The sequence below is a fragment of the Falco punctatus genome (assembly GCF_963210335.1).
Source record: "Falco punctatus genome assembly, chromosome: 2".
Taxonomy (NCBI): Eukaryota; Metazoa; Chordata; class Aves; order Falconiformes; family Falconidae; genus Falco; species Falco punctatus.
Window position 1 is genome coordinate 45,922,127 of NC_137581.1, and position 22,115 is coordinate 45,944,241.

The 22,115-nt window shown below is 38.7% G+C and overlaps 1 protein-coding gene across 22 annotated transcripts in view; it reads right to left on the minus strand.

The window, feature by feature from the left end:
* Positions 1-6,774: 6,774 nt before the first annotated feature.
* The window catches only part of MYCBP2 (MYC binding protein 2), a 202,020-nt gene continuing 186,679 nt past the window's right edge, over positions 6,775-22,115 (minus strand). For 21 of the 22 annotated variants that reach the window (XM_080374375.1, XM_080374363.1, XM_080374371.1 and 18 more), the window contains 11 exons: positions 20,631-20,750; positions 18,755-18,856; positions 16,980-17,108; positions 14,377-14,509; positions 14,002-14,105; positions 12,725-12,913; positions 12,161-12,268; positions 10,965-11,174; positions 8,838-8,945; positions 8,468-8,633; positions 6,775-7,580 (listed from right to left, as the gene is read on the minus strand). In XM_080374375.1, the coding sequence (XP_080230501.1) occupies positions 7,465-7,580; positions 8,468-8,633; positions 8,838-8,945; positions 10,965-11,174; positions 12,161-12,268; positions 12,725-12,913; positions 14,002-14,105; positions 14,377-14,509; positions 16,980-17,108; positions 18,755-18,856; positions 20,631-20,750 (1,485 nt within the window). In that variant the 3' untranslated portion in view covers positions 6,775-7,464. The remainder of the gene's footprint in view (positions 7,581-8,467; positions 8,634-8,837; positions 8,946-10,964; positions 11,175-12,160; positions 12,269-12,724; positions 12,914-14,001; positions 14,106-14,376; positions 14,510-16,979; positions 17,109-18,754; positions 18,857-20,630; positions 20,751-22,115) is intronic. The other variant, XM_080374369.1, reaches the window with a different exon arrangement.

Consider the following 22,115-nt stretch of genomic DNA (forward strand, 5'->3'; position numbering starts at 1 on the left):
CTTGTTACTTGATACTGTTGCTCATGCTTCCATAAAAGCTGGAGATAATTGCTTCAAAAAGGCTCCTCAAACCTCACTGTCTATGTATTATTTCTGTCTCTGGAGTCTATAGTGATTCTTTCCAGATAAATGACTCTGATGTTTGCTTCATTGGTAAAAGCTATCATACCACTCTGCTATATTCTGTAAGATTACATAGTAAAAATTGCTATTTGCTGGAGCATCTCTGGTACAGGAGTATCCTGGTGTGGTTTTGGTTAGTAGTTCCATACAAATGGGCTGAACATGCTGAGCCATGCAAACGCCAGCAGATGACAACCAAACATTTTTATAGCGGGAACCATGGATCACCAGCTGACAGGAGAACATTATTGCTGGAAAGGGGTAGCACCAGCTCATGGATAGGCTGACCTGACAACATGCTGGTAGAGTAGCTTTTTGGTTTTTCTGTGTTCTGTGGGTCTCCCTGCAAATTGGTTCAGCTGTCTCTGCTAGTGAGTGAGGACTTGATTAGCAAGCTAGCAGTCGTAAAAAATCCCAGACTTATTGCTAAGAGGGGTCTGGCATTTGTATTAGGATTGGCCTTGGTACCAAGGCACTGAAGGAGGGTACCTTATGTGGCATGTGAAATGGGTCCTGCATAGACACCCCAATGCTAGTTTTCAAATATAGGTCCAGGACCTTGTTTCTAACTCTTGTATCCCAGCACTGGAGGCAAAACCTAGATGTTATTCACCAATTCCTTGAATGTAAGAGCATGCTGGAAGAACAGATCCAATGTCCTGCCAGACCATCACCTGGTCCATCCTCAAGCAGAGAGCGCCTCCCATACCAAGGAGTGGTGCTCACTCATGCAGCTAGCCACAACACTACTTTGAAGCCAAGCTACAAGCAGGTAGCAGCATGGGGGATTCATGCAAAAGGAAGAAGTTTGGCTAAAGGGCACAGCCCTGATTGACCCTCAGTGGTGCAGTGTGCTTTTCTGTGGCCTCAGGCGGGGCACTGATGGGCTGCAAGTAGAGCTAGGGGTTCAGGGGCTACCTGCAGCGCTGCTGTCGCTGCCAGATGGGGCTTCTGCAGGCTTGTTTGTTCCTCTGCCACATGTAATCGAGGAAGTCCATGGGTGCAGCCTTCTGTTGGTGACTGTACTGATGTCAGAAAAAACTGGAGCTGTAAATAATTGACCCATGGATGCTACATTTGTTGTTCTGGTATTCTTTCCTTGTAGAGCCTGTTCATTGTCTGGTTTGACTTGCAGATAGGTGATGTGCACTAGGTAGAAGACAAAGTGCAAGTAGTGACCAATGGAAACAGTGCTTTGTGCATATCAGCTGTTATACCAGTATCCAGGGAGGATGGTGCAACTGGTTATCCCAGTGGGCTGCGGAAAGGAGTGAGAATGTAGAAGCAGTGCCATGACAGTGATAGCAAATGGCACTGTGTGTGCTGCTCAATGGCTATCCCAAAGCAATGCCTCAAGTACCATTTAAGGTTTCAGCAGCCAAACCTCCTATTAGGTACAACATGGGAAGAAACGGTTACACCCAGAGTGACTGAATTTTAACTAGCAGTAGGCAGCCTACACGAAACCTTGTGGCAAGAGCACAGAGCGCCACCTCGGGTGCCTCCTCTGTCCCAACAGACTGTGGATGTTGCCATTACTTGGGAAAACTCATTGGCGAGCTGGCAGGGGACATATTTGGGTGATTATCAATGACTCATTGATGCTCCATAGTGCCTGATTGTTGTGCTGTTGATTGTAATCAGTTTGTTGTTTTGTATTTGGTTGCATCTATTTAGGTATCTCTGGTGAAGAGTCTGCCACCGGGCATGCTTGGTAGTGCAAGTTCTTCACTACTAGACCTCTGCATTGAGAGCAGGGGGTGTGACAACGCAGCCCTTCTAGTGTCCCTTATGCTGAGGGACATGGGGCACCTGTGGTACAGCTACTACAGTCTGTCACCTGCAGTGTTTTGGCATGGGGTAAGGAAGGGGCTGTGGCAAAAACCTACAAAGTCTGTTATATCCTGATTGACCAGGTGGTCCTAAAGCTTCCTAGCTAGCCTCTGTTTAGGTGAAATGATGAACTAACGCAGTACGATGTGATTAACAAAAAATGTTTTGTAAGGACCAAGATTTTCAGGCCCTGGTGATGAGTGGTTAATTGTCTGTACCTTATTAACTTTTACTGTTCATTTTGTGCTCAGTGGGTGGATACACCTGTGAAAGTTTAGGCTATTTGTAAACTAATGATGTATGGTCTGAGTGGGAGTACTATGGCTTCACCTTGGCCAGGAGCTGAGTTGGGTATGAATTAGCTGAGTGTGGTGAGCTGTGGCAAACACAGCAGCGCAAACAAGAACTGAGTATTTCCATTGCGTGGGCCGTGGATCAACAGCTGACAGAAAAGCATGTGAGACTGCTGGAAGGCATACAGCAATCTTATTGTGGGCTGATCTGATTAGTGCTCTGTGCTGGCATCTGGCTGTAATCAGCAGTAGGGATTGGTGCAGAGGAAGATGTGGTGACGTGGATGTCTGTCTGAGAGCATAGTAGCGGAGTGGCCAAGGTGTGACCTAATGGGTGGGCAGTGAGCTCTACTCAAGAGCCTGATGCTCACATTTGGCTGTGCCATCTCCCTGCAGTAGTAATCTGGGATGGTCAGTCGTGTGTGTGTGAGAAAAGTTTTCCTGACACTGCCTATCCCTCACTCAGTCCATTTAATAAACTGAATGTAACAGTGTCAAATCCTTTTCCAACTGTAAACTCAATTTCCTAAATTAATACTTTTACTAGTCTAAAATCAAAGAAAAGGCTGGAAAATCAAAAAATTAACTTGTAACTATGGAGCTACACTCAGAAATTTCCAAAAAGGATAGTGGGTCAGACACCTCAGATCTGTCTGCTCACTATAACTCACTTTTCTGCAATTTAAGACCCACAGGGACCTATGTCAAGAACCTCTGCATAAAGATACAAACCACTTCAAATTACATGCGTTAATCTTCCACTGTAGTTAATTTGTCTTTCTCCAATATCCTTTTTAAGAAAATAAAAAAAAAATTTTTGCCTTTAATGTTTCCTCATCAAATCAGCTTACAACTAGAAAAATGACTTTTCTAAACCAAATGCCCTCTCAATGGAGTTTCAATTTACAGACATCTAATCCACAATATGGGGAATAGAGAAGTGTAAATGCAGCTCTATCTTTTATGTACTGGTTAATACCTGCATTATGAACAAGGTTCCTCTTTGCGTGATGCTTAACACAGGAAAAAAAAAATTCTGCCTTTTTGTAACATCTTACATTGGCTTTAAAATGGTACAGCATATGCTGCAGAGTGTATTTGGCAGCTCCAGGTTCTGCTGTGTCTCCTTGGCTGTATGTGGGCAGCCTGACATGGGCACTGCTCCACCTGCTACCCCTCCATGTGGCAGCTCTGTTCCTGCACGCTGGGGTGCAGGAGGAGGCTCCTAAAATGGAGAAACAGTAGCCAGAAAGCAATGAAAGGAGAAAAAGGGTTTGTTGTCTGTGGTGGATTAGGATGGAAAACAGCACCTGAGAGTCCTAGTGAAGGGCAGGGGGGAAGTGACATGAGGGTTTGAGTGTAGATGAGAAGTAGGGAATGAGGAGGGTACTGGGTTGTGAGAGACATCTGAATAGTGTGATAGGGAGATTCTTAATAAACACTCTGCTTTCTTCCACCTTCTGTCCTGCATGCCATTAGTATAATCCAAATTTACTGCAGCACCTCCCAACTAATAGGCATATTAGTTCTGGTAATCCTACAGCACATTTCTTCTATGAGAAGTAGAAGAGTCCTTAGCACATCATTTTGCATTTTTTACTCTACATCTACCATTCTGAAGTGACTTGGGGTGCATTCAGTAGTTCACGGGTATCAGATAAAAGATTATCAAGTATCGAGTAAGGAACTTTCAAATAAAGACACTGAATCTTTTTTAAGGTCCACAGTAGGTAGCTCTCCAGGAAGTATCTGGCAACATGAAAACACCAACTGTCCAATCTCGGGCCACAATGTTTACCTTTCACCTGCCAGAATGTGCTGAGTGCTATGCCAGAAGAAAGCTTGATGATCTGTTTATGAAAAAAAAACATTAACCAGGGAACACAGAGCCACAAATGTGGAAGAACACTTCAGATTTTGACCTTTCACTCTTTGTATCTTGACATCTCTCTCAAAAAATAATAATCTGCCTTGGTGCTAAAGGCTGTGGTGTCATGGGTCCAAAACATTGCTTCTGCCTCAGGCTGCAGAGTAGGTTGTGGTAACTTAGCTTTAAAAATGCACATTGTAGTCAACTACATCTGAGCTATTCAGGGGGCTTCCACTTTATACTGAGATGAAATCAACCATATCCCAGCAGTACCTGCCCCTCCTGACTGAAGAGACTATGACTGAGTTAAACACTTATGGTATGGGCATAATTTGGACAAGTGACTTGTATTCTCTGATTATATATGAAGTTTAACGTAAGAAGAATATTGACTCTTCAAGATGCTGAACAGAAACACCACCTTGACTTCCTCCTGATATTCAAATAGAGGGTTTAACATGGTTTGAAATTTAGTGACTTTTTTTTTTTATGGAATGAAGGGCTTCATCATTGCAGGTACAGGACCAATTTTTTTCTCTTGCCTACTTGTTATTCTTTATGTCCGTTGCAAATTCCATTTTATCTTGTACGTTCCCCCCCCCCTGCTATTTATCTGTAGCAATTTGATTTTATTTCCTTTTTTTTAAATATATAATTCCGGACTGGGCCAAGCTGACTGATTAGTACAAGTTATATCCTTCGTTTGCAGTAGGATAGCCCTGGCTGTGATCTTAGAACAACCAACTATACTAAAGAAAATGTCAACGCTCCTAGATAACTTTTTCTTTACATTTGATTCCTACAAGATCTTACCTATGATTTCCATCAATTTACTGAATATATTTTATCATCTTTTCTCTCTCTTTTCAGAATAATGAATGTTGTTGCTTCATGATTGTTTTCCTCTAAACTGACTTTGAATCATAATCGAATCTAGTAAGGCCACCTTTTAGTTACTTTCTCTACTTCATATGACATTTATTTTAAATATATTCCAAGAACTTACCAAGCAGCCTCTCTCCTGATGTATATCTTTCCAAGTAGATACCCACTAGTTAAAATTCTGCACTATCACAAATTCAGTTGTTTGGACAACTTTGTTAAAAAAAAAAGTGGCATATTTCTTTGCAAGTCTAGTGCAAGCCCTGTGTGTGACAATCTTTGTCTCTATGTCTGCAACCACTCTCATCCCTCACATTCATTGCATCATAGAATCCTTTAGGCTGGAAAAGACCTTTGAGATCATTGAGTCCAACCATTAACCTTAGCACTGCCAAGTTTGCCACTAAACCATGTCCCTAAGTGCTATAGCTACAAGTCTTTTAAATACCCTCAGGGATGGTGACCCCGCCACTTCCCTGGGCAGCCTGTTCTAGTGCTCTATGACCTTTCCTGTGACTAAATTTTTCCTAACACCTATTTAAACTTCCTCTGGTACAAATTGAGGAAGTTTCCTCTTGTCCTATTGCTTACTTGGGAGAAGAAACTGACACCCACCTCACTACAACCACCTTTCAGGTAGCTGTAGAGAGGGGTAAGATCTCCCCTGAGCCTCCCTTTTTCCCAGGCTAAACAACCCCAGTTCCCTCAGCTGCTCCTCACAAGACTTGTGCTCCAGACCCTTCACCAGCTTCGTTGCCCTTCTCTGGACACGCTCCAGCACCTCAACATCTGTCTTGTAGTGAGAGGCCCCAAACTGACCACAGTATTCCAGGTGTGCCCCCACCAGTGTGGACTGCAGAGGGATGATCACTGCTGTTGTCCTGCTGGCCGCACTGTTTCTGACACAAGCCAGGATGCTGTTGGCCTTCTTGGCTACCTGTGTGCACTACTGGCTCATGTTCAGCCATCTGTTGACCAGCACCCCCAGGCCCTTTTCTGCCAGGCGGCTTCCCAGCCGCTCTGCCCCAAGCCTGTAGTGCTGTGTGGGGCTGTTGTGACCCAAGCACAGGACCTGGCACTTTTGCTTATTGAACCTCATACAATTGCCCTCAGCACATTAGTCCAGCCTGTCCCGATCCCTCTGCAGAGCTACTGTAAGATACATTGTACTTCAGAGGTGTGTGTTTTTTCTCCAGGTATTCTAAATTACAGATGTCTGAAGTTAGGTTAGATTGATGTTGTTTGACATGGATGCCATCCACCAATATCTTCAATGTAAGAGCACTCGTTCATGTTCACCAGTAACACACATTTCATCAACTTCAAGACAGAAATACTAGAAAAGGTGTCGAACATATATAACAGAGAATCTGAAGAAAAAAACATACAGTAAAAAGCCTTTATGTGAAGTTATATTTTGCTTTCACTATAAAGGAGCAGAGGAATTGGAACTCCATTAAATCAACATTTTGTGATTCATGGCAAAAAGCTATTTGTCCTAAAAGTAGGGGTAATTAAGACTTCAGTAAAACATAACTGATAAAAAATCTTCTTCTGTGTTTTAAAACATTATTACAATACTTCATATGAATGCTAGCACATTTATCCAGCTTTTCTGTTGGAAGATTGGAGCAGTGCTTTGTATATCTTAAGTACTTCCATAACCACCAGTTCAACCAATAAACTTCCCTACTTTTTTAAAAAGCCGGCTCTATATGACGCTTCCCACCACCATTTAAAAAAAAATTCTGAAAATGGAGGCTTACACATTAATTAGACTTTCACTGTATAAAAATGTACAGTGGCTTTATTGACATGTACATTCCATTATGTTTACAGCTGCAAGATATGAGGCACACTCAGTATTGCACTTCATTAAAATTTCAGGCTCAAACATAACCCAGAAGTTTAAATGAAACTGCTGTTGTAATTTAATAATCCTTATACAGGACAAACATTGATACCTTTATATACAGCATGATACTTGTTACATTTATGCCTTCCTAACACAATTTTTTTTTATAACAGTCTAGGAAATAAACCAGAATATTCCTCTTTCCCATCCCCACTTGTGATGCGTTACAATTGTACAAGATTACAAAAAGTCAGTATACAATAAGTAATATTTTTTCTTTCTCCTGAAAGCCAGCATCATTCATAGTCCACAGACACACAGATCCTTTAATAGCAATTATTTATTTGTAAATGTCCAATGTTTCCTAGCCAATGACTGTAATGGCCACATGCAAACACCTCACAAGTTTTGATGTCTCAGTTCAAAAAATGTCAATATCTCACAGCAAGAATTATATACATGGTATTTGGCATCCTTCTTGCACTGTGAATTGTTCCTTTTACCTGGGTTATGAAATGGTCCCGTCTTCATCCCAGCTGGACTTTATTTTCATGACATTTCAGGGATGAGGGCACCTGTTTTGCTCTGGTAAAAAAAAAAATGCTAGTCTAAAAAGTGTGAGCATTTCTGCAAACCCCGCAACCCAGAGCAAATTCTTCACCAGTGGGTGGATGGACAACATGAAGTGGACATTCTGTTCCTTCAAGTTGTTTACCTTTGGGACCTACAGCAAATTTAATTGTGAGGGGGAGGGAAGGGAAAAAAAGAAGGAAAAAAAAAAAGGTTAATGCTTGCAGACAGTATCAATAAACATCTATCACATTTTCTCAGAAACCATGCTAAGTAAAGGCAATACATCTATAATATGGATTTATAAGGCATCAAAAATAAAGGCTTAATAGGCCAAGAGAAAAAACATAAATTAGATCTGACAAAACAGGATGAAAAACTGTTAGCTCCTTAAAACAGTCAAATGTTGAATTGGTATTTGAAGAAAAAAGAGTGATAAACCTTGGAATTTAAAATCAATCAAACTCAAAGTAAAAAAAGCAAAAAGATTTTAGAATCACTGAAGTTTTGTTTCATTAATACTGTAGAAGAAATTTCTACAATCTAAAAGCAAAATTGATAATTATGAACAAAAATTACACTGCAGTAAACAATTCTAAGGTTAAACAAAAAGAAATTACAATTCCTGGCATGTTTACTTCTTCACTTAAATATCTTAATCAAAGCCTCACTTTTTTTTTCAACAGCAAGGGAAATGATATGATTTATTGAGATCAGTGTTAATTTTTTCGATATAATTTTAACACATCATGTCACCATGAACTGGTGTAGGGAAATTGAAATGTCTTTCTATATCAAAGCACCTAATGTTTAAAAGATCAGTGTGATGACATCACCTGTATTATTGCCAGAAAAAAAAAATCAAAAGCACACGTAGAACAAATCCATTCTAATATCATTCAAGACACTGAATTTAAAATTTGTGTGACTGACCCTGGGGTTTTCCTAAAAATTATCAGTAAGAAAATATAAGAATATCAATTAGTACTAATTACTTATCTGAGAATTCAGTGTGGTAAATTTGCTTTGCAAAAATACTACCTGCAGGACAGTGTGGGAGTTCTTCTTTAGGGATGCTTGTCATTCTTTGGAAATCGTCATGGCAAGCATTGCAAAAATGCGTTGTCCCAAAACAAAAAAAAACAGCAACTGAACAGCAGTAGCGGCATTTGTACTCTAAGAAATCTGTACCGTGTTTGGGACACATCTAAACAAAAGAAAACAAACACTGATAAATGAAGTACCCATGCTGTAACAATCTGAACAACAGATTTCTACATTCTGTAGTATATATTAACTTATGCAATATTATACAACACATACAGTTCCACATTACTGTGAATTATTGTACAGCTTAGGTACTTGGAGATTCAGAATGAACTAAGAACATGAATACAAGTTCTTTACTTACCTGAGCCCTTGAAACGTCAGAGCATGCGCCACAGATTAGCTCTCTTGGATCATAGTCATCTCCTTGTCCAGCCTCGGCATCACAACGAGCTTCGCCACCAAAATATGCCTTAATTTTATATAGAAACAATTGGACATTAAACCAGAGTCAACTATTATTTTAACAGATTTACTTTGTAAGGGAAAACTGATGAGCAAAAGCAGTTCCAGTAGTCTCCACTGATCTGATCTCTCTTGACTGTCTCTATCTAGATGTTTTTGAGGCACTAAGACAATGTCTTTCAATCTCAGGATAAATGAGACCAAAAATTGTGCAACATACTGTGCTCTATGCAAGTGATTGTAAGGCTTTTGAAACAGTATTTGGATGCTCTATGAACTGTATGTAAGAAAGACAGCACTGAGGCTGAAGACAGCAGAGAAAGAGTCTACCAGGAGGGCTTTTTACTAGCTGAAGGGAGTATTGGTTTTTATACTCATGTGGGATCCCTTATAATTAGAATTTTGCTATTTTCTACAAATTCATTCTACTTTCTCATCTTATTTTACCAGGACACACTAGGCACAAAAATGCACCAAAACTGCCAGCTCTGATGAATTTCCTCATATACTACAGCGTTTTCACATGGAGTAGTGAGATGCGGCAATGAGTAACTTCCTTTATCACCATCTTATTAACTAATTAGACAATGCACAAAATTCTTGCTCTCGGCAATTCTCGCCTTTTTGCTGTGATTGTGAAAGGATAGGGAAAGTAGTCTCAAAGCAACTATGAGGAAGGAAAAATTCAAGCAGCCCCCCAAACTCCGCAGACTAAAAGGAAAAGGGGGAGTCCTATGGAATGTCTGTCAGGGAATTCTGTAGTAGTTTGGGGTGAAGAGGTGCTGAAGGAAGGAGAGAAGTCCGAAATTAGATAGTTGAATTAGCTGCTCAGACATATGGACATAGTGCAAAAGGGAGTAACGAGGTACAAGGGACAGAAAAAGAGGGCAATAAAACCCCCTGAATCACTGAGTATTAAATGCTGGAAAAAGTGTAATGAAAAATGGGGACTGGACTAAAAACTGGAGAAAGTAAGATTAAAAGAAGAATTATTTTTGTAGGGAACAAAAAAGGCAGTAGGCAAGTTGCTAAAGGATGAGGAGTGAAAATTGATTAATTGTGAGAGGCAGTAACAAAAGTGAACTGAGTAACTGCAGTTAAAGGGTAATGAGTTAAAATGAGTTAAAAAGGTAATGAGTTAAAGGGATTCATTACTGCTCTTCTCTAGCAAATAGATGTTAATTCTTTCTCCTCTTATTTCAAAATTTTGCATTTCCATTTAACAAGAAAGTTATTAGAGTGTCCCCTGAAAATGTTGTTATGAAATTGTCTTATTTCATTCATTCCTAAGGGAAAAAGGAAGATGATGAGATCAAGATGGGCACTAAAACTGGCTTCAGATGAAAGAATCCATGGGAGGGGGGGCAGTGATTATCGGAAATTTCTCTGACCATAGATAAAGAATGCTTGTCTCTCCTCTGCCGGTGGGGAAACTATGGGCTGTTTGTATATGATTTTTGTCTTCTGGATAAATTTCATATTCTCTACTTGAACAAAACTGTACTTATATGACCCAGTGTCCATCAGGCTAGACCACATATTTCCTTTTCCTACTTTTTTTTCATTCTTCTAATACTTCTGCCCTGAAGTCAGTTTCCTGCAGTTGCAATGAACTTCAACTTGGGTAAAAGTAGTATTTAGGTTGAATCTTAGTGGGGAGCTTTCCATATTGAAGAGTTAGAATGAAACCTATGTTTCTACTGCTTTAACGTTCACATGAAGTATGAGCTGGAAGTGGGACAAAGGGATTGCTGGTGGTTTAACCACAGTATCATCTCCACATTCTTCTAAGAAGGGCATCACTTCAACATGTGTTTGGTTTCTGAACTGCTTTGTATATACTTTCAAGCTTTACAAGATAAGACACTATGTACATCTAATTTACTCAACACTTTATCATTTAACAATGATTCATTTTTCTGCTTTCCTATTCCATATACAATATATTAAATATGTTCCATTCTTTAAGAAATTACTTTTGAAACTATAACGTATATTTAATTTGAGAAAATACTAGTTGTCATACCTTTTTGCACTTGTAGCAAACATAATAAGCATATCTGTTCATAGCATAGCCAGCTGGGTCATTATAAAATCTAACACCTGGTGTTGTGATGGCCTCACTCTTGTGCAACCCTTCATACTCCAATCTCATTAGAGCTTTTCTCCTTACATCTTCATAGAGTTCTTTGATTGGATCAAGCAAGTCTTTTAATACTGTATGATTGATTTTGTTCTGAAATAAAAAAACTGATTAAAATATCTTGCATCTTTATAACAACAGCTGTGATTATTTGTATTATGGTCAAACACAAATAGTGTAATGGATGTCATAAAACCTGAAAAGCTCAGGCAACGGACATTTCAAAAAATGGCTGCTACTTTATTTGCTGCAAAAACAGTAACCAGGAATTCTTTTTGTATGGTCTTTTGTTATAAGAAGCCACCAGCCCTTACAACAGACTGTAACAACCAGAGGGATGGTAAAGGGTACATGAAATACTCATCACAGCACCGGAATATTCTGATTGTATGTTCTCTCTAATTTTGGTCCCTTTTGACTTACTGCTCAGCAATCAAGAATGACTGACAGCCTTCTTTGCCAGCTCTTCATCATTTAATGATCACAAGCTATTGCCATAAGTTACCAAAACATGGCATGCAGAATGGCTGGCTATTCATAAGTTTCATGTTCCTAGGGTGTTAATGTGCTCTCCTTCCCAGCAGCTATCATATGCTTTTCCTTACAGCAATTATGAGTTTGTAGAGTACAAGAGGATTTTTTAGTAATTTAAGCTGAACTTTGTACATATATTCTTCAGCTCTGTCCTCATACTGAAAAGCAAAGCAGCTTTAAAAGGGGTTAGTAAAATAAGAGAAGCCAAGTTTCCTGCTTCAGATAATGTGCATTAAGATTACTTTTTCCTCTCCCTGCTGTCCCCAAACTGGGAATTTACAAGCAGACGGCGCTAAGAATAAACTAGCATTAAGATGTCTGCATTATGCTTTTTTTTTTAAGAGGACTCTTTGGGGAACAGTAGGGGAAGGTAAAAAGATGCATCAATGATACCCTTTTCTTTAGTGACATGAGAAAATAAGGAAAGTGACATATAACTAATTTATATTGTAAGAGAAGTAGTATTAAAAAAAAAAAAAAAGGAAAAACAAAGACAGTATTCGGTAACCTGTTTGATCTAGGCAGTAAACATGTAGTTCATTTACCTTGCAAATAGGACAGGACATAAACCCAAAAGTTATCCTTGGCCCAAGCCATCTGTTTTCTAGTACTCGTTGACAGCATTGCAAATGGAAAACGTGGCTGCAGTCCAGCTTTGGAAAAGAATACATGTATGTGAACACTGAGGTTACATTGACCACTAAAACAGAAGTAGTTATTTGCTTTTAAGAGGCAATATATATCAATTCCAAAACTAATTTATTAAAAATCCTAGAAGATCCCTGTTTTCTTAACAAAGAGAAAGAAAAAAGTTGGGTTTTTTTTTTTGTTAAAATCATAACCTTTCCATTCCAAAATGACCAGTGGATATATGAAATATATTCTTTAATTACTTCAGCTGTTTTTCTCATTCATAAAATATCATATATTTTAATAAAGTAGACACAGCAAACTCAACTGATACAATCTGCTTTGTTGAACTAGCAGTAATGCCAGACAAAAAGAAAGCTTTTTAAATAGCTTCCGTGTTGTTATGGTGTCTATTTTGGAATTTTTAAGAGTGTCATCTGAAGGATTTTTCTGGGAAAAAAAATAAATCAAAGATAAACCTGGATAGCTGGTGCTGCTGAAAGTGCTTCAGTAAAGCAGATCATGCACATGTCATCAGCATCTTGTTTCAGAGTTGTAGCATTCTTATCACAGCCATGCAAGCATGGTAAGCAGTGCTCTTCATTCTTAACGCCTCCACAGGGATGTCCGCAGGGGTGTGTCTTGCTGCAGGCAATTTTAGCGTATTCCTATTAAAAGTAAATAAATAATCTTTTTTCCCCCACCACTGAATGGTTTGATGTAGTCTTGCTTTTTGAAGGACTGCTGGTTCAGGCAATAAACTAAGATGAAAGAATCGTGATTCATGTTGTCTACTGCTACAGCAGGTACTTGGGAAAAACTGCCCATTTTGTGTACTTGAAGTAAAAGTGATACTTTCATTTACTTATGTTACTCCTGAATAGCAATGGCATAATGAAACCATTACTATAAAGTGAAATATTCTTTAATCCTCCATGTGTATTTTGTATATTAAGTGCTTCCTGCATAAATATTGCTTGCCCTGTATTAATATCTTTTAAGATATCTACAGATTTTGGTGTTTCAGGAAGGATACGAAGTAACCCACTCTTCAGAACACAGTATGAGCTAATCATTAATCAGCATAAAGCACTTTTGTATGGAAATGGCATTTCAATCACCTCTAATAGAAAACTGTAAAAGTTACCCAGAAGCTAACAACAGATTGAATGGAATTAATATAACAATAATATATTATTATAGGCTGAGAGAGAAAAAAAGACGACAAATTTCCTACATGTAAAGAGAAGTATATAGGGCGGGATAAGAAATTAGTTAGGATTTGGTCCTCTGCCAATTGTACCTGTACCGTAGGGCACAAAAACGCTCAGGATATGTGGATACAGCTAACAAACCTGGCTAAGTCCTGAATGTTCCATGCTCACACAGCAAACAGGCTGTTATACAAACTACTTTTATCAAGCTTTCCAGTACACTAGACTTTATGCTGACAGTGGATATTTTACTTTGTAATTGGAACGCTTTTGTGAAAACTTGAGATACTTTTGAAGACAATGATGAAACTGCCCTGTATTTTGGTTGACTGTTGGTGTTTGTAGTCTGTAATTAAACGGAACATTTACAAACTCGGAAGTATTTGAATTATAATAATCAGTCTTCAGACATTTTCATAGAAGAGATCTGATTTACTATCAACCACAAAGATGAGCAAGGTTTACACTAAATAAGAAATCAATTTAATCCTACAGTCCTTTCTATTTACATAATTAACAGTGACTGATGTGTTAATACATACCTGGCAATCTGTATCAGAACAAACGCTTCCCACTGCTGATAATTCTGTTCCACTCCTACATCCACAGAAACGACATGCTTCAGAACTGCTGGTGGTCGGCTTGCCTGGGTCCACAAGAGTAAAGAAAACCAAAAATTGTTGTAATGAAACATAAGGGACTGATATTCTAACAGACATCTAAACAACAATCACAGAAAACAACCAGAAAAACAGCAATACTTACGTTATTGTATTTTTATTAACAAACAATTAAAAGCATTGCCACAAAGCAGGTGAAAACCTCAACTGCTCGTTATTTTTTTCCCCTCAACAAATGCTCGTTTAAAAGGTAAAAATAATCAGGATAAAGAGCAAGTAATAACAGTTGTGTTTTACCTGTCTGTTCTCTAAACTCCACCATCGCTTTCATAGTTTTAGAATCTGCTAATGCCATCAGCCAGAAAAGTTTGGTCCTACCACAACCCTCGTGGAGATCAACTTTGATAGCTTCTTCTTCTTCTTTGAAAACCTGTCAGATTAACCAAACAGATATTAAATAGCATGTCTATGTTATTTTTGTCACTGTCTCTTAGGATTTTCATCAGATGTTTTATAGATTCTGAGGAGTTTGTCTACTGCAAGCTATTTTTCTTTTATGCATTCCATAATTTGTATATATTGCAGAATGGATAAAGGCTTTGTGTTTCTAGAAGTAAAAATACGTAACGTTAATGCTTGAGCCAACATGGCTGGGAAAGAATAGTGCAGCAATGCTAAGAAGAAAGCTGCACAACATTTTTCTAATTTAAAAAATATGGAGCTTGGACTTACACAGCTCATCCAGTAGGCCACAGTATATTAAAAGCACAAGATAACATTAGAAATAGCTTCACATAACCCTGCTGGCAGTTTATTAAAGCAACATTGGTAATTATGGTCTTAATAATATGTACTATACAATACCAATTATATAAGCATGTAATAGTAATATTTTTTGACTTTCACATAAATACACAACTGATACTTTTGGCTACAATGAGGAAAATACAAATTTTTTGCAAAATCAAAAAACTGCATGAGATTCTTAGTGAACTTTATACAGTCTCTTCTTTTTCTCCTTTCCTAAGTTTTGAAGGCAGTTCTGTTTTCATTCATTTCACCTGCAGGGCAATAAAAGTTAGAGTTTTCCTGGGTATAGATATATGCACTCAATTTGAACTTTTAAAAAAATCTTATTAGCATCAGGGAAAAAAAAACCCAAACTAACTGCTTCGCAAAGGAATCAGATAAGCAGGTCATAGTAACTTACAGACTGTCCTTTCTTGCAGGGAGAGAAAATATATTAAAGAGGTACGTATGACAGAAGGTGGACAAAGAACAGGAAGCCAAGAGAAACAGGACACAGGGAACACGAAAGAATTTAAAATGAGGGGCTTAACATGAGAGATGTAAAGGTGAAGTTGGTGAATAAAGAGTAACAGTTTCAACATGCTTTCAGAAGTAAATAGGAAAATCTGATAAGTAGCCATTTTGGACAGATTAAAGGAGAGATGAGAGGACTTCTATGAGATAAGAACTTACTTTTTATCAACTGTAATCTGAACAGGCTATATAGGAGAAATGAGAAAAGTAAATGAGACTAGACTGTGCTGTGCCATGACAGGAGAGTAGACATACAAAATCACCTTCTTAGGATGACAAACCAGGAAAATTTCAAAGGGCATTGCAAAGATTCTGGCTAAGAAAAACAGAAGTTAACAGATCCGCATGGAACTCCCAGGCTGAGTCTGAACTGTGAATGCTGAGGCACCAAGGAGGTCTGTGGAGCAAAACTCAGTGCCAATGATCTGATGTTTACATCACACATGCTCTAGACCAGCTGATCCTTTGCATGAATGGCCAGTAGCAGTGTGTCCCTGCATCCATCTTTTTTTTGTTGTTTTTAGTTCCAGCTGAAAGGAATTGAGTTCATGCCCTCCAAGGCTACTCTACAGCACAAATCCAAATGCGTTGAGGAGAAATGATCGTATCTGTTTCAAAAGCCTATTCCTGACCTTAACTAAAAAGCTAATGTAGGTGCACTCTAGGAAAGGAAGAAGAGAAATTACTTCCATTGAATTAACTTATTAGTGAGGTTTATTACTTTAAGCTTTATGCAAATATAAGTAGTCAGAGGGAAAGGGGAAATAAAGGACCACAAAAAACACAAACGAGAAATAATGTCAAGAAAGACGAAAGGTTCAGTAGTTTCAGAAGTAAAGGCATCTTCAACATCAGTTTCCATGAGAAAAATAAATATTCCAAGGAGAATGTAGTTTAAAGTTTAGTAATGAAAAGGATAAAAGAATAACACAAAAGAACACTAATTAGCAGAGTACACAGCACTTTGTAAAAAAACCTCATTAAGTCAAAGAAGAAAGATGTTTCAATCCTAAAAACAAACTTAAAAGAAGCTGGGAAATTTTCAGGCTTATGGATTTGACAACATATTTATCTGTGAAAGTGAGAGCTGGAGGAATGCTGAAAAATAAGAGAAGACTGACATAAGAAAACCAGCAGGAATATTTGCTGTCAAGTGGTTTTCTTGGATATTAAAAAATGTATATACATTAAAAATGAAGGGATTGACAAGCATTGGATCACATGATAGAAGTAGTACAGGAGATACAATTAAGAAAATCTATGCAGTTCCTAGGTTCTCCTAAAAAGTGTTCCTAATCAATCTTAGAATGAGAGAGAAAAAAGCTGATGTAGCATGAGAGTTAGAATTAGGGACTGCTACACGATTTTCTAATGTTCTTCGAAAGATAAAGGACAAAAGAATTTAACTAAAACCAACTAAAAAGTGTTAAATGGAAACTTATCTATCTCATCTCCAAAATAAAAGAAAACGCCACTTTCAGATTTGATACTTACTACTTGCCTTTTTCTTATGTATTAATGGGGGAAATGCACACAATGTATGCAGCGCATACAACGCGATGTCACGTATACTCTACCTGTCTCTGATGAGTCTTTGTTCGCCGATGGAGATGAAGGAATCTGTCACAATCTGTACATAAATTCCCACAGACATTACATAAAATGATTGCAGCAGTTTCACCATCATCATGGTTATCACACATTGGCTGGAAAAAAAATAATAATTCTTTCTTTCTTAAATCCCTCATTTCCTTTCAGCATTTCTCCCCCCAGTCATTCACCTCAAATGAATAAAGGGGGATAAAGAGCTTGTTTATATCATTAATTGTATCTTTAGAATAATCAGTATCTAAACAATTACTCCTGGACACAAAAAGTCCCCATTTACTACATCAGCTCTTCTGCTATTCTTCATCTCATATTTTGCGTGATGTAGCAAAAACGTGTTTTTCAACAACATAGCTGACACATCGTTTTCAACTAGTCTGGGAAAAGATTTATGTGGCTGCAATGGCTTGTGGGCGCGTTAACAGAAAAGTTCAGAGATAAGAATACTCAGGTCAGTCAATAGGCACGATGTTTACCCTTCATTCCTTTGATATGGTATGTTTACTCTGTTCAAACAACTAATCAAGGCTGTAGTCATCTATAACTCAGAATACAGCTGGAGCAACAAACTTCAAAACTCCATCATAAAATTAAGTTGCTCTATTGATACAATTTTTTGAAATTTAACACAGTTCTGCTTTGCAGTTCAAAAGACCTGTACAAATAAGGTTCACCGACTGACTTTGATTATGCCTATGCATATGTCAGAAAAAGTTTCCATTGTACTCCCAGACCATGTTGTTTCCATGCGACTTAGAACAGAATCCTTTCGACAGAAGTCCTGTTGGAGGGACACACAGCTCACCTCAACATTTAAATATTCTGGTATAAAATAGGACCGGGGAATTTGGGGCTGGGTTTAGCAGCTTGTACCCCTGCTTGATGGTGTCTTGGCTGCTCCTCTGACATTTCCAAAGCTCTGCAGAAGTCCTTTGACTTTCTTAATCACCTCAGAAACCTTTGTGTCTGGTTCCTTCTCAGCAGTTTTGGTCTTTGCTGCTGCTGCAGCCCTGCGCCTACTGTATTCCTTCCTACCTGTGCTAAACTGCTTTGGAGGCTTTGCTCTAAGCATCCTGTCTCTAGCAGGAAGGCACAATCTTCCCTTGCCTCCCACTGGGATCCACCTAACCAAGTTATAAAGAAAGCAGCTTCATTATTTAGCTCTTTCCAGATTGGTATTAAAGAAATCATAAGCTTTTTGTGATACTGAAAAATACAAACTCCATAAATCCATCACATTGCATGTTAAATTTATAAATCCTCTGGGTAAATGGTAGCTTTGCTAAATTCAGTTAGAAAAAGTTTCTTTCTCTTTGGGGTAATCATTCTCTGCTGAGATGGGGAAGAGGAAGCTAAATTACAGAGAAGTTACTGAGGAACACAAAATAATTGACTTTATTTTATAACAGAGATCCAGACAGAAAGCAAAAAAGCTCTGATAGAGGGTGTCATACTAACTGAGTCAATCTACCTTCGAAAATCTGTTCTACAGGTGTTAGGAAGGCCTTGCTCCATCCCAAATACCAGCAGATTTGCTACCTTATTGTTTAAAGTTGGAATTTTTGTTTTCTGAGCAGTGCTTGTCTAGAACACAGATACTACAAACATGTACATACGATATCCACTGGGGACAAAAGGGAGGAATAAGGTTAGGCCAAGTCTGCCTTCCCCTACCATTATTCTGAATTCTTTGACTACTGCATAAATCACAATAACCACAAAAAGATACCATTTTCTGTCTCACCATCTGTTTCTGTTGTCCGTCCTTTCCCATCCATCTTCCTGAGGATAGTCTATCAACATGGTCCTGATCAAGTACACAGAGGGATGCTAAGGCCAGCCATAACTATTGAAAGGCAAGGTAGAATTAAATGTTTTAGATGAAAAATATTTTTTTAAAAATAATAATCACAAATACCAAAAATATAAACTTTGGCAGATAAGACTGCCACCTAGAAACCGTGTCACCATTCGCTGAAGCCTGCTTATACAAAGCAAGTTTTTATTTTCCAGAAGAAGTCAAGCACACAATAAAACTTATTGAACTTTGGCTTCTGTCAGGTATGTCACTTTATGATGATGAATACAAGTAGTTAGCACACAAGAGAGAAACAGTAAAGAAAGATCAACCAGTGTACATTTTAGAGAAATATGGCAAATACAGACTTGCATATCACTCCCAAACATTGCAGGCTTTGGGGGAGAAGAAGAAATTCAAGGACACAGACTAATGAAAAAAACCTAAAAACCCAACAAAAAAGCCACCACCCAAACCAACAAAACTTTAGCTCAATGAGACTGGTTTCCCAGTGTTCTCTCCTCACTGCATGGGGCATTTGAGATTACCTAGAAGAGGGTTCTGAGCTAACTGTTCTTCTGAGGAAGCTTTTCTCTCTTCCTCTCCATTGACTACAGTGAAATCCTGAAGAGATGAGCTACATGAGGAGAATTTGTCAGTGAGCCTGCAAGCCAAACTGAATCGCGCTTGGCAGCTGCATTTTGCAATAGTTTTTGATCAGAGGTTTGGTTTGAACAGAATGGCTTTTGTTGAAAAAACTCTATTGGACTCCCCCCAGAAGAGCACAGCTCCCTGACAGAGCTAGGTGCGTTCACAAGGAGAGCTAGGCTGACCGTCAGCGCTCCCGCAGGACCTGATTAAACTAACACAGGGACAGCAGGAGCTGGTGGAGCTCTGACACCATGTCTTCCAAACAGCAGAGAGTATGTAAGTGACAGGATTAAAAGGACAACTGGCACAGCCTTCTAGGATGCAAAACAACGTGAGTGTCAAGTGCTTGTAACCATTGCAAATCTCTTCTTTCACATATAATTATTATGCTTCAAAGCCAAAATCTGAACTCCCTAAGCAACAGAAATGTCATTATTTACAAGTATGCCTTTTATGGTATTTCAAGCAATATATTAAGGTTAAGTTAGTTCCAGTTTCTATAAAAGATTCATGGAAGAAGTAAAGACAAGATAAAAAACCCACCCCAGGTAAATAATGAAGGGTTCAGCAAATGACTTTTCATTTTGAGACTAAACCACAAGTGAAGCTTAGCTTAATTGTTCTACAGAATGCTTGTTACCGAGTGTTTTCATAATAGCCTTGAGATGTGGCAGCTGATGACCTAGAAGTCAAACCACTTAATCGTGTAGACAGCTGGAAAAAGACAGCTGATACATATTGTGCCATTTTCCACACAGATGATTTCATAGATTTAGTAAAAGGCAAGTATCACAAACAAAGCAGAATTACCTGAAGGATAAAACCCCAAATGTATAAGCCTAACATGTATTCTTCATTATTTGGGAGGTGCCCAAGATGCATATTTAATCACAATTCAGCTTTTCCTGGTGTATTTCTGCCGCAAAGAAGAAAACTCAAGCTGCTGTGACACAGAGATCCAAGACTTTTAATAGGACAGCGATTGCCTTAGTTAGGATACCTCTCCATTATGCACACAGCTAGATTTGGAGAATATAAACTGCGTACTGTAGGCATTGTTTCCTGAAGCAACCTGTACAAGGACGTTTCTTCTAAAATATAGGAAGGCTCTTGGATGGGCTCCTACTGCACATTTACAAAGAACTAATGTTAAGTTTAGTAAAGTTCTTACTCTGGTTGTTGCAATGCACCGCACTGGTGATCTGTATTCTTCTTCCATTTTGGTCAGAGCTATGATGGTTTCAGCAATAGCATTCTTTGTCACACGGGACCAAGCTTCCGACAGATGACCCTGTTAAAGAGGAAACTCAATTTATTACAGCTTTTATTAAGAACAACTAAAACTGTAATTTGAGCTGCTACAAGCTGTACCATGTTAGGATCTCAAGTTAGAATAGAAAAAGAGGAAGTCGGGGAAGACTTTGAGAAATCCAGCGTTTTTAAATCAGACAGATCTGGTAAAAGATAAAATACTCAGGTGACTGACTGAGGTAGTCTCTAAGCAGCTACTGGAATAACTAACTTGGAATAGGTAGAAGGAATATGATTTGAAGAATGAAAGAACATATTCCTAAAGCTCCCTCCGCCCGACTCTGAGAAAGAAGCTGGAGCACAAATAAGCGACTACGAACAACACAAAGATTACAGTGGATTCCTAGAGAAATCAGCTTCACTCGCCCCTAGCTTGGCCTTCCTGAATACTCTCCACAGTTTCTGTATTTGAACGAAACATCAGCACCATATCATACTTTCCAAACCAACCTCAATGATTCTGAGCCTGCGGCACTGACTCACACCCTAAATTCCTGACTCAGAGACTGCTGAATTCTTAAGTCCTCAATGTAATCTCCAGATTTCTAAACTTGATGCGAAAGGTGACAGAAATAATTGAGACTCACTGGACTCTAAAAAAGAAGGTATAGTGACTAACCGGGATGCAGGTACCTACATACCGCAAATGTTGAAAAAGTGAATCACATCTGTAACTCTTAGGAAGTGGCTAGTATGACTGATGTCACCCTGCTGATAATTAGCAGCTCTAAAAAGCCTCAAAGAAAGGTTTTTAAACCAGGACCCCTCTGTTCCTCCATCCTCTTTTGGGTAACAGGGCTCAACCCCCGAACAGGTTTTGAGCATGCCTAAAGCACAGAAGCTTCTTACAAAATGTATTCAAGAAACACTATTACTCCTCTCTTGAATGGCCTCAGTCCAGTCTCCGTGATCTCGAATGAAAGGGAAAAAGTTCAGGTCTCTTCCTCATACAAGAGAGGGGGGTCCTTACTGTTTGCCTACTGAATACATTAGAGTAAAATCAGTCCCAATCATGCCTTTAGGAGCTGCCACAGTTTAAGTAAGCAATTCACTATCTACTGAAAGAGGGATTTATGTCCACATTTGAGAGGACTACACTTTATCTGACCGACCTGATCCCTTTTTTTTTTTTTTTTGTAATAAATAGTTATACATTCATTCCAAGTAGAATGGTTTAAACAAGAGAATTCAAGACCCCACCAGTGTGCCCAACAGCCAGCACTAGTGGAAAACTATCAGGTATGTGGGAGATTGAGCCCAGCGTACTCGGACGTACATGCAAGTTGACATATCTAACACCAGAGCTTTAAGAACTTTCCTACTGATTTCTGCAATGATTTTGGAG